Source organism: Rhea pennata, chromosome 3 (genome assembly GCF_028389875.1).
Source record: "Rhea pennata isolate bPtePen1 chromosome 3, bPtePen1.pri, whole genome shotgun sequence".
Classification (NCBI taxonomy): Eukaryota; Metazoa; Chordata; class Aves; order Rheiformes; family Rheidae; genus Rhea; species Rhea pennata.
In genome coordinates, this window is record NC_084665.1 from 79,300,897 (window position 1) to 79,320,267 (window position 19,371).

At 38.5% G+C, this 19,371-nt stretch overlaps 1 protein-coding gene across 3 annotated transcripts in view; it reads right to left on the reverse strand.

Moving 5' to 3' along the window:
• The window catches only part of ARMC2 (armadillo repeat containing 2), a 70,305-nt gene extending 53,851 nt beyond the window's left edge, over positions 1-16,454 (reverse strand). For 2 of the 3 annotated variants that reach the window (XM_062570990.1, XM_062570988.1), the window contains exons 1-5: positions 16,365-16,454; positions 12,278-12,499; positions 9,194-9,266; positions 7,579-7,741; positions 6,083-6,290 (exon numbers count right to left, since the gene is read on the reverse strand). In XM_062570990.1, the coding sequence (XP_062426974.1) occupies positions 6,083-6,290; positions 7,579-7,741; positions 9,194-9,266; positions 12,278-12,495 (662 nt within the window). In that variant the 5' untranslated portion in view covers positions 12,496-12,499; positions 16,365-16,454. Of the gene's footprint in view, positions 1-6,082; positions 6,291-7,578; positions 7,742-9,193; positions 9,267-12,277; positions 12,500-12,994; positions 13,190-16,364 lie in introns of those variants that run through there. The other variant, XM_062570989.1, reaches the window with a different exon arrangement.
• Positions 16,455-19,371: the final 2,917 nt, after the last annotated feature.

The following is a 19,371-nucleotide window of genomic DNA, read 5'->3' on the forward strand; positions in this document are numbered from 1 at the left end:
ATTAAAAAACCCTAAAGTACTAGCCCAAACACGTTTGAGTCTGACTACTCAAGAGGCTGTAACACCTTCATTTTGCCCAACTTGAGTCTTACATAAGCAGCCTTGTCTAATTCTCTCTGAAGAAAAGTTAAATCTAAACTCTTCATTATCATAGCCCTACCTAGACTGTGCTATGAAGTGGTAAAGAAGAATTGACAGTTCACACTTATCCATTCTGGTAACAGAATTTCAATTGGTAATAAGGAAATTCAAGACCTAGATTTTCCAGATTTGGAGATCAATGACCTTATACCAAGCCTAGTGACTACAGTGGAAGGACTTCATATGGACTGAGCAGGAAAAGGGAAAAAAAAAAAAAAAAAAAGAAAGAAAAAGAAAAAGAAAAACACCTACCTAAAATCTATTCTTTTACAGGCACACAGACCACAGGAAGACCACAGCTGCCTGTTGCATTTTTCTTTGGAGATCTTGAAAATTTCTGACCTGTTCTGAAACAGTTTTTCATTTTCATTTTTTCTCTCCCATTATCCCCTAACCCTATGTAAAAACCAGACTCTCTCAAGAGGATAGGTATCACTTTCTTTGGAAAAACACAATAGAAAGCCCTACCTTTGAAAGCTGTCCATCATTTAATTACTTCCTTCTTAAATAGTCATCTTAACAGCTACTGCGGCAGGGGCAGAAATAGAGAGAGAAATACTACAATAGGAGTAGACTAGTTTCCTGCAGCCATGTGTTAATAAGAAGCTGAGAAGCTGTGAATACAAATAATAAGATAAGACAAATCTTGAAGACTGGAGAATCTGAAACAATATCAGCTAAATTAAACAACAACCTAATATTCGAACCATGCTATTAGTTTCAAAAATTCAGCCAGAGCAAATTAGAATGAGTATTCCTTTCAGGAAGGAATCTCTCTTTAGTAGGAATCCTTTTCTTTAAGGAGACAAGGAATGAGTCTTGGGCACAGATACAAAACTAGCATTTCCTCATTGAAGCATCTGTATTTCTAAGGAGCCCAGGAATGATGTTCATTCCTCCAATATTGAAAAACTGGAGGAGGAGAAGAAAAAAAATAAATATATATATATACACACACACACACACACACACACACACACACCTTTTCTGATAAAGAGCAACAGTTTCCCCGGTGAGAAAGTCTGCCATCACTGCTGACATTTCTGTTGAAATAAATGAATGCAGAAACCATTTTTAAAGTTTCATTCCTATAGCAATCACAATAGGTGGCAAGGCACAATAGCTGGATGAAGATGTAAACAAAACTAGGTTTCCTTGTGATTGTCAGAAATTGCTCCTTACTTTCATGAGGAAATGTCAATGAATTCAATATGCTTCAATTAATGTACCTATTTCATTATAGCTAGTTGGTTAATTGAAAAACAGAATAGCAAGTCAAATGACAAAACTCTTCCCCAAGAAGGTCCAATTTTTTGGCATCTTTATAAAACAGCAGAGATTTCATTAGTGAAAAGAATTTATTCATTCTTTTCATCAGTCCTTTGGACAATAAAAGAGGATTTGAGATGGAAAGCAAGTAAGCTTCTAGCTTGAATAAAATACTTCCCTCCTGTTTTCTTTTAAATAAATGTAATAGCATTAATGGCAGGAATCTGTCATGCTATTTTGGTATGCTCTACAGTTTCATTATGAATAGAAAAACAGCTTTATTAGACAGAATTCTTTTGGTACATATGTAGGATCAGTGGGGAAAGGGAGCATGGAGTCTCATACACCTTCTCTTGTAAGAAGTATAATATCTGTACAATCCTCTTGCTTAGTTCCCGAAAGGCTTTAAAAATCATTGGGATATTGAATTGAGGCTTACATAACCGCTTCACATGGAAAATGACAGGTCTCTGGATAATAAAAGTATTCACATTCTTGTAGGTCCTCATGCTATTATTCCTGAGCACAATGTACTTTAAATAGAAGAGAGATCTCTAATTCCGTACAGTATGCATGCTTCAAGTATGCATGCCACAGTAATTTTCATGCTTGGATCGCAGCGGCTTCTTAGTACATGCAAACATGTTCTACAGAGGAAAGAATGCCAAAACTCTGCTACTGCAATGATCCCTCTTTTAAATACAACTCCTATCAAGATTAAACTTGAGGAAACATTTTGGAGGACAGGTTTGTAATACATTTCAACTGCCTTGTGAATCAGAGGAGGAGTGACACGCCTCAACTCAGAAAAGGATATAGATCAAGGTCTGCCTGGCTCACATAGCATCAGATGTGAAGTGATGTGCTTACACATTTAAGTCTTAGTAATGAGTTAGAGCTGTTTGAGAGTAGTTGAGATTATCTGATAGAATGACTCTAGGTAACAACATGAATTGGGCTGATATGGATTGGAAAAGTGCTTGAAGTACCACATCCTTTACTAAAGGGAAAGCATTTTGTACTGTTTTTATGCCCATTGCAGGTATGTCTGGTATTCTAAAGAACTGCTGTTAAGTGATCCTTGGCATAAGGATCTGCATAGGCAGATCTCTTGGGCAACACTGGCAAAAATAATCTCAGTAGCAAGCACACAGGCAGCATGTACAATCCACAGAAGGTGGTAAAGATGTCATTTACAAGCAGATATTGCATTCAGCATAGAAAGAGGCACAAATTTCCTGTTACATGTCTGTTTTGGAGAAAATTAGTTTGAACAAGAATGAAAACATTTTCCTGTATTAAGTTTTATAATTTGAGATCTAATTGAAGATAAGTGCTGATAAGGCTCAACTACTTCTACTATTTTTTTCTAGTTCACCAAGCTACCTGCATTAACTGTCCACCACTTAATAGTTAGAACCATTGCACCTGAACTATTATTTTGAAAGACAGAAAATTAAATAACAAGTCATGAAGAATTAAGGAGGCATGGTTTACAATAAATAAATAAATAAAGAGAACCTTGACTCTCTACCTGGGTATACTGGTATTTGCAAAATACAAAATCGAAGGTATGTAATTTTCCCCTTTGACTTTCTTTCTAACACTCCTTCTAACATTCTGAAAGAAATTGAACTTGACAGATCAGAATCTAAAAAAGCATGAACCACAGGATGGCTCTGAAATAGATGTTACAATCCACATACAAATATTAGTTTAAAAACCTCTAGAATTTCAGCATTTTTAAAAAAATACTTTTAAAACTGATTTTTATAAAGCATTCTAACCCCATACAACTGGTTAAAGATGAGCAACTTTGTACAGTGCTGAGAACTGCATTTTCTCCATTTGGTATCGAGATATTTCTTATACGAAAACAAACAAATTATCTCCCCCTATTTTAAGCTGTTTGGGGTATATCTTCTCATCCATATATTGATTATCAGTTTGGACTGTACTTACAGCAATTCACAATACAGGCAACAGTATAATTGTTATCAGAAAGACTATCTGCAATTTAGAATGATATTCTTTAAAACATAGTTAATATATAATTTGTTTGTATTGCAATGAAAAAGAAAATCAAAACTATCAGTAAAGTTTGATGAGCTCAAGAAAAATCAAGTCCCTTTGGATCTGACCCCTTTGGTACAGAAAATTCTTGGAAAAGAAAAAACAGTCCAAATTGTTTATTAAACAGAGAAGATTCTAACCAAGGCACAACTTCATGGACTGCTTCTACAGAACGCAAATGAACCAGCTATGAGAACATTCAAACTGTTAAAAAGATTCACAAGGTCTGGAAATTCATACAATTTACAAGAGATTACATGCTCTATAACCAAACAAGAAAAATGTCTGTTTACAGAAACACTTTCTTTCAGCATTTGACACGACAGTCTCAGCATGATTTAGTGAAATTGATATTCCTGTCAGTTCCTTTGCTGCTATTAACAATGAGACCTATAAGAATATCAATTTTGATGAGCAGCTGTAGGATTTCAATCGAGTTACCTGGAAATTTATTTTTTATGTATCAGACCAAAATCATATCTATAAATTTTGTGTATATATTATAACTTGTTGCATATTATGTTTCTTTATTTCACTCTGACACAGACTAAAGCTAAATGTAATAGAAGATTTCCAACAAACTTAAAGACATCATCATTTACTCATGTTTAGGCTAGAAGTAAGGTTGTATACTAAAGCATACAATATGACAGACGTAGGGAAGAATGAAACAGAAACAGTTCAAAAAAAAAAAGGTAAGAAGCAAGCCTAAAAACAAAACAAAAATACCTTGAACCGATAACTTTTTAAATACAGTATCATTCTGATGTCCTCATATTGCAGTGAGAGATTTTTTTGGCTCTTTTCTTATTTCCAAGCATATATAAGAGAAGTCAGTCTCTAATTAAATTATTCAGGTAAATCGGGATGTTCTGTGGTTCAAGCTATCAGAAAACTCAGTGTCTATGGTATACAACACCATACGAATGGGTAATTATGAAAAGCAACAGTACGAACCCCAAACCAACGATTGTGGAACTAGCAACCTTATAAAGGATAAGCAAATAATTTTGAATAGACAACAAGGACATAATGAAATAATATTAGCTACTTAAGCATACCTGCAAGTTTACCACTCAGAGGGTGGGTCATTCTTTCCAATTAGCAAAAGCAGCAAAGACCTTTCAATGTTAAGGCTCACTTGGACACCCTCAACTAATTTTCAGTTTTAGCTGCTACTCAATTGCTTCACACCACAGCTTTACTATTAAAAAAAGTCAGATTACAGTAATTTATGCAGAATGATAATCCATACAATTTTTAGCCAAAAAGTCTTTTGCATTATCTATTGTAATGGAAGAAAGTGCTTTCGCACTGAAGCATCCTCCTTGGCCTTTTACTTTCATTCACCTATGCTTTTTTCCTTCTGTGTATTTTTCTCTTTTTCCCCTCTCTCCATACTCATGAAACTTTTACTTTGTCCCCATATGTCTCTAGTATTTCAGATTCAGTCTTTTTTAATCCTGGTTTCAATTTCATGCAGAAAGAAGAGAGCTATGATACTTCTATATATCAGTTATTGTAAGTGCATAAATGGACAACATTCTCCAAATTATTCAGTACTATCAAGTGAGTAATGAAAGACTTTTCATCTTATAACACTAAGGAAAATGCTTCTTTGATTATTAAATAGTATTATAATATCCAAGGAAATAATTTCTTCCTAAGCATAAAAGCATGCTAGAAAACAGGTATCTGCTGGCTGACATTTTCATTTAAAAATGACCAGCTTCTGAAGAGATCTGTTTTGAAAATAAAGTGTTATTACATTCTTTGCTGTAGAGGTTGTCAGATATGTCAACATTATTTGCATCGAAGAGTTGTTTGCCCAACTACTAATGCAGCAACTTTTATCCAACTGAACAAGGCCACTGAGTATTTCTCCCTGTGCAAGGGTTCAGACCTGAACCAGACCAAAGGAGGAAAAAAAACCAACAAAAACCCAACCTACACTCACTTAACTGAATTACAGAAACTATATAATAATCTAGGAGCAGTAAGACGACTGTAGGCATGTAAGTCTGTCACAGCTGTTTCGTCACTTAAAACACACACAAAAAAACCCAACCAAACTTCTGCCTCTATTGTCAAGGAGTTCATAAAGAAATTAAGCTTTGTTTTTGCATTTGAGCACATATTAGATCTGCTTTTGTCGGTAGGAACACAGACAATTACCCCCTCTTCCCCCCCCCCCCCCCCAGCAACAGAAATGAAAATACTTTTACTCATCTGTGGAACTAAGTTAAGAATGTTTAGTTCAACAGGCTTCAACTGTAAAGACAAATACACTGTTTTTAAATTTCAGTATTTTATATACAATTACTAGAAGACTTAGTCTGAAAAGGTTAATGATCAAATTGTCTCATATCAAAGAAAACCCTACCTATATTTTTTTGGACAAATCAGAGTGGAATATTCCTGAGAATTGAAGTGTTAAGCTTTTATTGCCTAGTGATCTAATCCGAAATTTGTTTTAATGCATTAATACTGCTGCCTTCAAATTCCATCAATTCTAAACATGTTGATACTTGCACAAATAAACAACTGGGAAAAAGTTTGTGCATAAGCTACCCATTTACCACACTGGAGCAATACTGACCTTTCACCTCTCAGTTGAAATAAAAGTTTTCCTGCTGTCCCTTTCAGGATGTCTTCCCTCTCTGATTTGCCGATATGCTCATTATAAAATAATCGACTTTTTCCATTGTTAATTTGTGTATGCGCCCTTTGTTCTGCTAAGCAGTTTTCATTACTTCTGCAAGGATTATTCATCATAGTTGGCTCTTCAGAATCTAGCTTTCCTTCATCTGAAATAGCCAAAGAATACATTTTGTGGAAGTGTTCTTACACAATACACAAAGAAATTCAAAATAAACTACTTATTTTTCAATTTAAAAAGCAAGAAAGCTTAAGACTATTTTAGAGCAAAGTGTTCTGCTTTGCATAGGGATCTTTATGGACACCATTCCATGAGGTTTTTTTTTTTTTTTCTTTTTAAAGTCTTGACTTTTCACCTATCATTTTGATTTTATTTCCTTTTTACAGATATACAGATTGGATCTTGCAAAAGAGATTATTTTTCAGAAATGGAATAGAGGAACTGAAGCATAAGGTAGCTGTCAATCTTGTAGCTCAGTATGTACATCTATGAAAAGAATCTGCACTAAAATCTCATAAATATTTGCATGACAATGGGAGGGACAACAGACTGCCAAACAAAGTCTGTCTGTAAAACAAAGGCTATAACTACATTAAGTTCTCACTTTGTCAAACTAGTAACATCAACGTTAAGGTAATGGATTAGACTATATACAGGAGGACATGATATGAATATACACTTACTGAAGACCTATACAATGATGTGGCTAAATCTAGTACATTTTGTGTAAAACCAATTATCTTATTTTGCAATAAAGTAAAAAGTGAAATATTCAGTGTATCATCTAAAGTATCAATCCCAGGCAATGAAAGAACTGCTGTTATTACAAAATGAGTCTTTGTTAAAGATGGAGTTCCAGTCTGTTTTATAATGAGCCAGTTTGCAGGAACCAAGACATCAAGTCATTTTCCATATGTAAGAAAATTACTTCCAAATCTCACGTTTTAGTGACTTTTATTAAAATTCCACTAATGAATCTCTTAGAGTACACTGAACAAATACAATGTAGTTGGAGGCCTGTCAAGGCCCATCTCTCCTCCCTACTCTTCCTTTTATACTCAAAATCCATCAAAGAATCTCCTTAGATGATGCCATCTCATTATCTCTTTAAACATTTCAGCATTTAATGCTAATTTTGCCCACAGAAAGAAGAATGCCTTAGAAATCCATAGGAAAAAATTTCAAAGAAATGCATTAAGTAGCCTAGGACCCTCCAGCCCATTTTCAGAAGTTAAAGTCAGAATCACTTTTGGAAATCACATTTTCAAACCTCTTTAAGCCACGTAAAAAAAAAAGCTTACTCTGAAAGGACATGGAAGTCTATATTACATGAATATAATGACATCTGTAATTACTATTAAAAAAACCCCATTAATATAAAACCCCCTCATGCAGTTACTTTTCTAGGAAATAACTTGTATCAAAAACATTCTTACTTTGATCAGGAGGAAACATTTTAGCAGGAAGGAAATTTTCCTGAGAAGTTCTTCGAAATAAGGCTGCTCGAGCACTGCTGACTCTTCTCACCTCCTCAGGATCCACAGAAGGTTTTGGAAGGGAAATAAAAGAATCTTTTGCAGAAGTGAGTACTTTTGGCTTCTGTCACAAAGACAAAATAAAGAAATTCAGAATAGTATATATGGGCATTACCAGCAGCAGCAGTTTAATAATCATAAGTTTGTCCATTAATAAAACACATTGAAGTTTAACACAACCATGCACTGAACAAGCTAGATCATCTATACCAACATCACCACAGAAGGTTATTTAAAAGCAAGCATCAGGGGCGTAAAAACAAGAACTAACCTGAAAAGAGTAACTGAAATTCAGAATGATTTATTTCCCTCATGCATACCCGTTTAGCATCATCTATAGTATGCTTATTTATAGCAATAATATTGTGCCAGAGACATACGCTAACAATTCTAGAGGCAGATCTATTCTGTATGATTTAAGTTTTTGATCATGGCAGTAGTATTTTTAAAACTCTTCAAGCATGTTCATATCCTATGTACCATATCCTATTGAGATGAATCATGCACATTCAGAAATACAGAAGCTCTAGTTTTATTTACATCAGTTTCTCACACCATATAGAATACAACCAACACCCTGTACCCCTTGTACAGGGCACTGTTGTTCTTGTGACTTACATGAATGCATCACCCTCTAAGATCTAGGTTCTCTACTAATTTCCTTACAATAAAAGTGTCTATTAAAAAAAAATCTTCAGTCTGATCTTCAGATTTCTCCCTGGCATTAACCAAAGATAGCCATGAGACAAGATCTGTTCCCCACTTTGTGACTAGTACAAGACTTACATTGACCTACTTGCTTCTATTGGCTGAAGTTTTTACACTGGTCTTAACAGTAGGTAAGCTTTTTCTAGTTTGGTTCCACTATCATACATAAGCTAATTTAAAAAAATAAAAAAATCTAACATCAGAATGTAAATATATTTAATATAGACATAAGCATTGTCAGATTTTTCATTCATATAAATATATTACTTTGTCAAGATTACCAAACTATAACATTTCTTGGATTTCCCCCCCCCCTAATTTCCTTGAAGAGCACTGGTCTGGAGTAAAGAAACATCTGTTTGCTGTATGTACAGTTAACAGTTCTGGAGAACAGAGCATACTAGAACATTAAATAAATGACCATGCCTTAATCTTACATTTAATAAGATTAAATGTAAAAATGTGTACCCTATAGTACACATATACTTACAAAATTAAAATAATTCAAAATGTTAGTAATCTTGCGCAATATGGCTGAATCTAGTTTCCTCGGATTCTTACTAGTGTCATAAAATTATAATGCAGTGCAATAATATTTAAACAGCTTAATGATTTTTGGTTTTGGAAAAATATTTGACAAAATTGACTTTGTAAGTCTGACTAACATTATAACAGCATTCCATTTCTCCTTAATCTATTTCATCCCAACCTATTTCTACAGCATCCTTTCATAACGCTATGATGCGCCACATAAATTCACATACTTTATATGTTAACATTGCATAGTGTTATTTTAGAGAGTACTCACATGATCCAGTGGGCTAAGACGAATACCAGAAACTGGTCTTGATTCAGTCAAATCAAAACTGGAAGCATGAAGACTAAAAAAGAAATTAAACATAATGGGCCAAGCAGATCCCCTTCTTTAAAAAAAAGAAAAAAAAATTGCACACTTCCTCCCTCTGCCAGTGAAAATGGAGAAAACAAAAACAAAGAGGAAAGGAAGAGTGACAGTGCATCACATTTACATCACCACTCTTCTTTCCACAAAATTTAACTTTGATATCTCACAAGGCAGCAGTGTCAAGAGAGAAGAATCATGAAACCATCTGCACATCTGCCCTGATAAAGCTTTTCATACATGTCTACACAACTCTCTACTACAAGCTTAAATCCATTTGCACCCCCAAGCATGTTTACCACCCAAGCTATCTGACACAAGCTTCAGAACACTGCAGGGGAGAAAGCTCCAGTTTGTGCACATACAAGATTGCTCCTTCCCATAGCACACACAGAACAAGCATGGACATGGTTACGCACATTCAGCCAGAGCCTGCTATAAAGTATCACTTGCTATCTCATTACCTGATCACCAACAGTCAAGACATTCTCAGACTCCTTCTGTTTATAAGGGCAAAACACAGTATGCAATAAGGACTGTAACTTCAGGCACTCTGCAAATTTTATCTGCCTTGAAAACAGCACAGCCACCAACTTACTCTTTGGCCATTCAAACATGTTTTGGCATCCTTCCTGGCATAGCTGACACTTAACATTATAAATACAGTTCACATCTTCTCCCTACAGTCATTATAGAATTAATATATAAGGAGAGCTAAAAAATGATGGAGGGAACTCATACGTTAAAAAATAAGCAACAGGAGATAATATCAAAGATCACGAACAAAATCCTAAAAACAATCTTTTATTTTTGTTTTTCCCCCTTCTATTACAAGAGAGATCTATTGTGCTCTGTGCATCATACTAGGTTATCCCCCCACAAAAAGATGAGAAATAATTTTGAATTAATATAAATTCTGGTTAAAATAAGCATTCTTAAGGTCAGGAGCTACAATTTTATATTAAAAAAAAACAAGAAGGCTCTAGGAAACACACACACACACACACACACACCCCCTAGCATATGAGTTATCAGTAGCAAAAGAAAGACTAAGGAAAATATAGGCTTTCTGCCAAATGGGGTGGATGCCTTGGTGACAAGAGAAGGTAGAGTTACCAAATGCCTTCTTTGCTTCAGTCTTTACTGCTTAGGCCAGCCTTCAGGAATCCCAGAGCCTGGAGGCAAGGGAGAAAGTAAGACTTTCCCATAGTTGAGGAAGATTGGGTTAGAGATCTTTTAGGCAAACCCAACACTCATGAATCCATGGGCCCTGATGGGAAGCACTCACAAGTGCAGAGAGAGCTGGTGGATTTTGTTGCTAAGCCACTCTCCATCATCTTTGAAAGGTCCTGGAGAACTGGAGAGGTGCCCAAGGACTGGAAGAAAGTCAGTGCTACCCCAGACTTCGAAAAGGACAAGGAGGACCCAGGAAACTACAGGCCAGTCAGCCTCACCTCCATCCCTGGAAGGATGAAGAAACAGACTTCCAAGAAGTCATCTCCAGGCATAAGGAGGAAAAGAAGGTGATCAGGAGTAGCCAGCATGGAGTCACCAAGGGGAAATCCTGCTTAACCAATCTGATAGCCTTCTATAATGGAAAGACTGGCTGGGTAGATGAGGGGAGAGCAGTGGACGTTGTGTACCTTGACTTCAGCAAGGCTTTTGACACTGTCTCCCATAACATCCTCCTAGGCAAGCTCAGGAAGTGCAGGCTAAATGGACAGTGAGGTGGCTCGAGAACTGGCTGAAAGCAGAGCTCAGAGGGTTGTGATCAGTGGCACAGAGTCTAACTGGCAGGCCTTGTACCTAGTAGTGTCCCCTAGAGTTTAGTACTAGGTCCAGTCTTGTTCAACTTATTCATCAACAACCTGGATGAGGGGATGGAGTGCCTCCTCGGTGAGTTTGCTGAGGATACCAAGCTGGGAGGAGTGGCTGATACACCTGAGGGCTGTGCTGCCATTCAGAGAGACCTGGACAGGCTGGAGAGCTGGATGGAGAGGAACCTCATGAGGTTCAACAAGGGCAAGTGCAGGGTCCTGCACCTAGGGAGAAATAACCCCATGCACTAGTACAGATTGGGGGCCGACCTGTTGGAGAGCAGCTCTGCAGAGAAGGACCTGGGAGTTCTGGTGAACAACAAATTAACCATGACGCAGCAATATGCCCTTGTGGCCAAAAAGGCCAGTGATATCCTGGGGCACAAAAGAAAAAGTGTCACCAGGAGGTTGAGGGAGGTGATCGTTGTTCTCTACACAGCCCTGGTGAGGCCACATGTGCAGTACTGTGTTCAATTCTGGGCTCCTCAGCACTAGAGAGACATGGAACTACCAGAGAGTCCAGCGTAGGGCTACTAAGATGATTAGAGGACTAGAGCATCTGCCCTATGAGGAAAGGCTACAAGAGCTGGGCCTGTTTAGCCTGGAGAAGAGAAGACTCAGAGGGGAGGAATACAAGGAAGAACTTCTTTACTGTGAGTGTGACAGAGCACTGGCACAGCGCTCCAGAGAGGCTGTGGAGTCTCCTTCTCTGGAGATATTCAAAACTGTCCTGGATGTGACCCTGCCTAAGCGGGGGTGTGTGCGTGTGTGTGTGGACTCAATCTCCAGAGGTCCTTTCCAACCTCAACCATTCTGTGATGTTGTATGAACAGTTCATGCAAATGGAGAAATAAATAAATAAATCAATCTCAGAACACACAAGCTTTCAGCTTCTAGGAAAGAGATAAAGATTATCTTAAGAAAGAGGTGGGCTACAGACTTTTCTGCTTATCTCAACATACGAAAACCATTATAATGGTTGCCTCTGGTAGTTCTAATCCAGAAGAACTTCCTGGACACGGAAATATAGATTAATACCAATAGTAGGCACCATTAGAAGGCAGCAAAGGGTGCAATTATGTAGAGATTAACACGGGAAGAACTACCACAAAAAAATTACAGAAACAAATCCTTTGCTGCTAAAGGGTGTTTGAAAAACTTAAAGACACAGTACCTAAAAACTGAAAGGGGTCTATTTTCAAGAGTTCGTGAGGATCCAGATCCAAAAAGTTTCCTCTGATCCTCTGTAGGTGTAAACGGTCTCCGAGTTCTTAGCGTTCGTAGAACATTTCTTGCTTCATTTATAATCTCAGAACTAGTCTTCGGCTTCGGCATGGAAAGCCTGTAGAATGGTTCTGGCTTTTCCGAACTTTTATTCTTTGAAGCTTGCATTCCTCTGCAAACATACGCACAGGAAGACACAGTACACTTTATGTAGAAGGCACAGAGTACAATACTAATTTTTTAATTACAAAACTAATAATGCATCAGTGTTTATGCTACGACAATGTAGCTACAAAGGGATATTATAACAACATCTAGGTAGTTAATAGTGGGAAATAAGCATTCACTGACACTGTGTTGCTATTTCCCAGTTACATGAGAAAGTATTTGGAAAGAATACAAAGCATCTGACATGAAAGTCCTTTAGTTTTTCAGTGGGACCTAGAAAACATCCTGTTCAATACAAAAGTACTTTTATGGCCAAGTGCTCTACTCCCTGATATTGCATAAAAACTTGTTTGTTAACACTTGAGTACTTCTATCATAATCAAAACAGAAATTCAGTAAAATGCTGTAAAGAGATACTTTCCTTCCAATAAACTTCAGAAATATCCAATATATGGTATTGATTTTACCAAATGCAGCTTCCTAATAAGTCGAGACATACTTTTTAGCAGTAATTGGTAAAAAGATGCAAAGAAGAAGCAGTAAGTTCTTTTCTCTGCAAGGAACCCTCCTCAAGGCAGACAGACAACACTAACACGAGATAAATCATCAACCCAAACTTTCAGTCAGTGTTCTGTCCTCCTGCATCTTGTGGCATATGCATTGAGCAGTGGAAGACTTCTTGTATAAATCTGCCAAGACCCATCCTAAAAAAGAAATCAAAACAATATTCTGGTATAGTGCTCTGCAGACACCATCATTTCATTTCACAGCAAACTCTTCACACACCTTGTACCAACCAAAGTTTGAAAAGCAGGAAGAGGAATTTATCTAAGCAGAAAAATACATGTTTTTGCACTGTGTCTGACTGAGGCTGGCATGTGGTAACTTCTATTCTCTCACACAATTAATGACAATGAGCTAACATTAGATCAGACACTGCCACTTCAGCTATTTCTGAACTCTGAGGTAAAATTGCACACACACAAAAATAAATCTCACACCACTCCTCCAGTTTTAGTTCACTTCTTCCTGTTTTGCAATTTGAAACTTTATCTGCTTTTTCTGTACTTTCTTTCAGAGCCCCTACACACTAGCATGGTTTCTACAATCCAGTCTCTTCAGCTGTACTTCACAAGGTAAAACTGGATGCTAAGGAACACCATACCAATCTCATCTACTACAACATGCAGAAATAAGAATGGATCAGGAGCCTGTCAGTGTTTTTAATACCTCCAATTAACACTAACACAGTACTTTTCTTCATTATAACAGAATTTGGCTCCATATGCTCCCTGCTCTTCCCTCTGCTACAATGTGATTCAAAAGAGTTAACTACACTGCAGAAGTCTGTTTGGAGCAACTACATTACCCACTGAATAGGAGGGGAGGATTATCATTCCTCATTCTCCCAAATACTTAAAGCTAAGACTTTGATCTTTAAGTGGAAGGTCTTTTGTGTAGACCACACATGCAACATACTGATTTAGCATACATGGAAACAATAGCTATGAATTAATATGAAAACATAATCAATAGGATGCTACAAATAAGAAATTGAAGCTAATTTATATTTCTTTTCTGATCCATATATTTCCAGCCACCTGGCTAGATTTCAATATAAATCTTTTCAAGCATTCTAATATCTTACATTTAATCCCTGAAGGTCATTGTTTTCTTTAAATCTCACAAAACAGACATTCAATAGCAGAGCACAGATATTTTAAGAATTAAGTATTTATTCTTATAAACTAAGAAGCAACTTGAGATACCTGTTTCTGTGAAGCAGTACAACCTCTATCAGCTTTTATTACATTTTTTACTAAAAATTTCTGTTGAAGTCTTCACTTCTTACCTATTTCTTTTTAGTTGTCAAAGAAACTTTTCTGCTAAAAGTTTAATAAGTAAATCTTGTTTTAATCTCCCTTGCAATCCATGAAAAACTAATTATTAATGCTGCAAAGAACTGCAACTTATTTTGAATGTTTGACTAGCTTCCCACACAGCAGCTCACTCCTGCCTTGCTACGTTAGCGGAGAGAAGGGAGCAAGGTTTTTCCCCAGCCTCTTGCCACTGCTAGAGAAGAGAGTGCAGCCGGTCGCACAGCCCCTGCTTTCAAGCCCTGAGCTGAGAGCTCCGAGGAAGAAAGCAGAAACAGCCAGAAACCGACACCGGGGGGCAGCACTGAGCACAGCTCAAGACTATTACCACTAATCCTAACACAGTATTAATATTTAATAATAATGCCATAATCGAGAGTTGTATCTGTCATTGATATTCCTTAATTATGAGTCATAAAATGTAACAGAGCACAGAGAAGCAAGTAATCAGTGTCATAAAAATGAAGATATATATGATAAGAAAACTTACTTTTTTTTGCAAGCAAATAAGCACAAGAAATAACACATCCAAATGAGTTTGTCTGCTGTACTATCACAGTACCACTACTGCTTTTTCTGTCTTTCTTCATAGACAGAGAAAGATTTACATTCTCCATTTTAAATGTTTCAGCAACAGGTATTGTAAGCATCAAGCAATTGCTCTGCTGCAGCAGCACACATCAGATTTCATCTGCTCTCCAGCCTTCTGCATCTCAGCTGATCTGAGCAAGTACCCTGATGCAAGTACTATATTAGATGACTCCTCCTGCTAGAAAACTACTATCTAGACCCATGCATGGAGGAAAACCCTTCCATTCACCAGCAGCTTTCCTGACTTTAATGAACAGAAGGTACCCAAATCATTGGATTACAATGTCAGAGAGCAATTTAAACAAAAGTGCAACAAAAATGCAACAAGTAGAAAGCTGAAGCACAGGATGACTGAGTAATACAAGAGCATGGAAGGGGAATGAGTGCACTGGCTACCTGGTGCAGTGTGATCTTACTCTTGTTATTCACTGTTTTTGCAAGACTATATTTCTGCCTGCTCACACACTTATTTCTATACAAACTCTTTTCACAAACTTTATTTAAAAGTATCTTAGTTAAAAATAAGAAATTATTCTAGTATTCACCCCAAGTTAATTAACACACATGAGAAGCACAGCTGATTCCATCAGATACAGCAGCACACTGATTCCGCTATCCTACCTCAGATTTCAAAAGCAGTATCATCTGATTGCACTAGTGTGCAGAGTGGGCATACTCGCTCACTGAGCTACCACAGCAATCACTGAACACAGGGTTTCCTAGGACAGAGGCATTGGTTGTGACTGGTGTACCCATTCAGGGCAGGGAGGGGAACATACGTAAGTCATTGTAGCAAGGAAATAAATTTCAGCCAGACATTAGTTTAACATGAACAAAAAGACCAAAAACTGTTCAAAAGCCCACTAAGTCTTCTTTAATAAAAGCTAGGATATTACAGCAGGTTTTACCATATAACTCAAAGAGCAACAAACACCAGCTGTTTCACTAGACTAGTGAGGAGAAACCTTACGCTTAAGCTATAAAATCTCTGCTCATTGACAGCTGAATCCTTATTCTGCCAGTCCCAGTAAATCTCTGAAGTGGTTAATACCCAAACATAGATTTTTAACAGCTATGATAAAACAGAATTAATAATGGGTACCATTAGACAATTTAAACAATAATTCCAAAACCACCCTACAGCATACCAGTTATAATTGAGATAAATTCAGATTTGTAAGGTTTTGCAGCACAAGACTCTTCACCAATAAAGAAAACAGCAAAAAAAAAAAAAAAAAAAAAAAAAAAAAAAAAAAAAAAGGGGGGGGAAAGAAAAGAAAAGAAGAAATGGAGCCAGCAGTTCACCAGGGAGCCGGGTTTTCAGGGCGGCCGGCAGACACCACATCCAAGATGGATCCCCCGAAAGAAGCAGTAACTGTGGAGTGGAGGGGGGGAACTCACCCGAGCGCTGCAGGGCAACCAACCCAAACTTGGCAAAATCAGACAGTTTCCCGGCCATACCGAGCTGCCGGGAACCAAAACAGCGGCACAGCGCCCCGCCCTCAGCCAGCTCCTAACGGCCGGCGGCGGCGGTTAAAACCCACCGCGGGGGAGGCGGGGAAAGGCGCGGCGGCCCCGGCGCCTGCTGTTCCCATGGCAACTGTACACACCATGGCCGCCCGGCGGGAAGCGGCGGCCCGGCAGAGCCACGCGGGACCCCGGCTCCCCTGCGGCGAGGGAGAGCCGGTCCCCGCTGCTGCTGCTGCTGCTGCTGCTGCTGCTGCTGCTGCTGCCGCTGCCGCCGCCGCCGCCGCCCCCCGGGCGCCGCCGCCGGTGACGTTACCCCGACGCGCTTCCCTCAGCCTCACCTGCCGGCGGCTGGGGGCAAAGGGGCAAGGGAGGGGGGAGCGCGGGGACGCCACAGCGCCTGCGCGGGCGGGCGCCGCAGGCGCATGCGCAGCTCGCCGGCAGCCGTTGCTGCCGCCGGCCTCGGGCCGTCGCGGGGTGGTTTGTCCGGTCGCCGACGCTTCCCCCAGCCTGTGGCGGCCCAAGCAGTAGCTCGTTCTCTGATGTTTTCTTCTGAACCTTTCTTTTACTGAGGCAGTGCAAAATGAAGTTTCACAGAAAAATCAGTAGATCTGCTTCCTGGCAAAGCTTGTCTGGATCTCTCTGGTACCACTGTCATCTCAGCGTTCTTTCAGCGGTCTCCAAAGCCACCCAGTTAAACCCAGCAAGCCTCCCTTCCTTCCCCTCCATTTCTAGGTCATCAAATTGTGGAGTTATTTTTTTCACTCGTTCTCTGAGCTCTGGCAATTACAGCAGATATTTCTTTTGTGATGATTCTCCGCAATGTCTCAAGTGTTGTAACATTCTCGCTTGAACCCCTCTCTTCGTGTTCTTTTTATTGAATGAACTCTCTCAGCACCTATCTTAAATGCGTATACTTAATTAAATCTCCTTGTATCTCCTTGTATACAATTACACTGCTTTAGGATGGAAGTATCATCAAAGCACGTGAACTGACTAGGTCTGGGCCAGTCCAGTATTTGCATAAAAGGCTGCCAAGGTAAAAACAAGGTGTTTTGAGCAATTCTGCCTAACCAACCAAAAATAAAAGTATTCAATTATGTGAAATTTGTTAAAATGCTTTCATTTTTTAATCTTAAAATCATGAAGGGGCTTTGGTGCTGGTAACCAGACTAACTTTCAGTTTTGCTAACTTAAACTTATCTAGAAATGAAACTTATCTGGATATCCAAGTATACAGAGCCTATATTTCAGTGCCATTCAGAATTATTTAACAGTGCTAGACACTTTGTCTGTCAAATGATTATCAATCATACTTGAGTTCATCCTGTTGCTGACCTGTAATAGCAGCATCCAACAGCATTACAGCAACACGAGCAGAGATGTAATCCCCACTTCCCGCTATTTTTCCTCTTTTTCAAAAGAACAACAACAAAAAAAAAAAACGCAAAAAAAACAAACAAAACCCAACAGTCCCACCACCAATTTGGACAAGAATCTTCCTGTCATATTAAACTTTGTGTAGACTATCTGACGTGTGTTGTTAAATAAGCTCCATGTTTCACATCACTTGTAGCTTACTACAAACACAAGTGAAACAGTTAATTTTATAGCACCTGGAAACAACCTCTATATTTAGGTTACCTAATATGCTCTATTCAAATAAACTTTTGAAATTCTCCATTATATGTATTAGGGGAAATCTGTCAGGGGAAGAAGACACTGGTTATAGATTAACTTCTCTGAACATTCCTTGAAATCTTATTCAAATTTGTCTGAAATTTAAGATCTTGGAAATTGCAATGATCACGATGATTGCATTTCTTCATGTGATTTGGTCATTCTGCCAGCATCCTGGGAACTGTATAGCTCACCCTCACACTGCCCTGTGCTTGATTTCCTCCATGCTCAATGTTGAGTCCTGTCAATGAAAGCCCACAATTTTCCTGGAGTTACACCAGTTTGCCATATGAAATATCCTTTAGTTGGTATGTTTCTACTGACATAAGGCATGCAAGGAGGCAAGACGTCTTGTGCCAACTAAGCACTGTGAGCCAGCTACCAGCTGCACCCTCACAGTGTGATTGTCCCTCTATCAGTGACTGCTTCTGCTGACTCCCTGTTAATTCTGCCACCTCTGCCACTGACTGTAAATTCCTAGTGTGCTAGAGAAAAGAAATGCTGCCTTGTCTTTTAGTTCGCCTTGCAGCCCAACTAGATAAGACTCCACATGACTTTGGTGCCTTTGGACCTAAACTATGTTTAGGTCCAGCCAGATTACACCAGCCAGAGCAGGGAGAAATACTTGAAGAAAACAACCTTTTTCCCCCCAATAAGAATAAATAGATATGTAAAGAAAATGGGAAGGTCATGGAGGCCACAATCCAAAGGAAAGCCTGAAAGCAGACAGAACAGTCAGTGTGAAGAAGAAAAAAAGGCAGAGAGCCAGTGCCAGGTTGAGAAGAAAAAAAGGTATTTAGTTTCCCCAAAAAATACAACCTTTGGTGTAACCACAAAGATGTCTTGGAACAGTTGGTTATGCACTCCTTATTATGGACAACATGCTGAGATGGGATGCTGCACTAATGATTCACATAAGCCTGTGGGGAAGGATACCCTGAACTGGCAAAAGAGAGAAATTTTTAAGAACAGAGACACAGCATCAAAACCATTGCATTACAAGACCCCTTAGAGAGCTCACCAGATGTGCATGGTCGGATAACTTAGGAAATTTGGCTGTAATAGGGCTGGTGCATTAACAGGGTGATCTTGTTTACTTTCTCAAACTTTCTAAATCAGCATTCCTTTTTTCCTAACTCCCCCTTCAAATTGTATCGACCAGCTGCTGGTGGGAGGGAAAGGGGAGCATATATTAAGAGGACTGAAATGTCAGTATTGGGCAAAAGTCCAAGAAGTCAAAATCAGAACTTTCACAGAATAG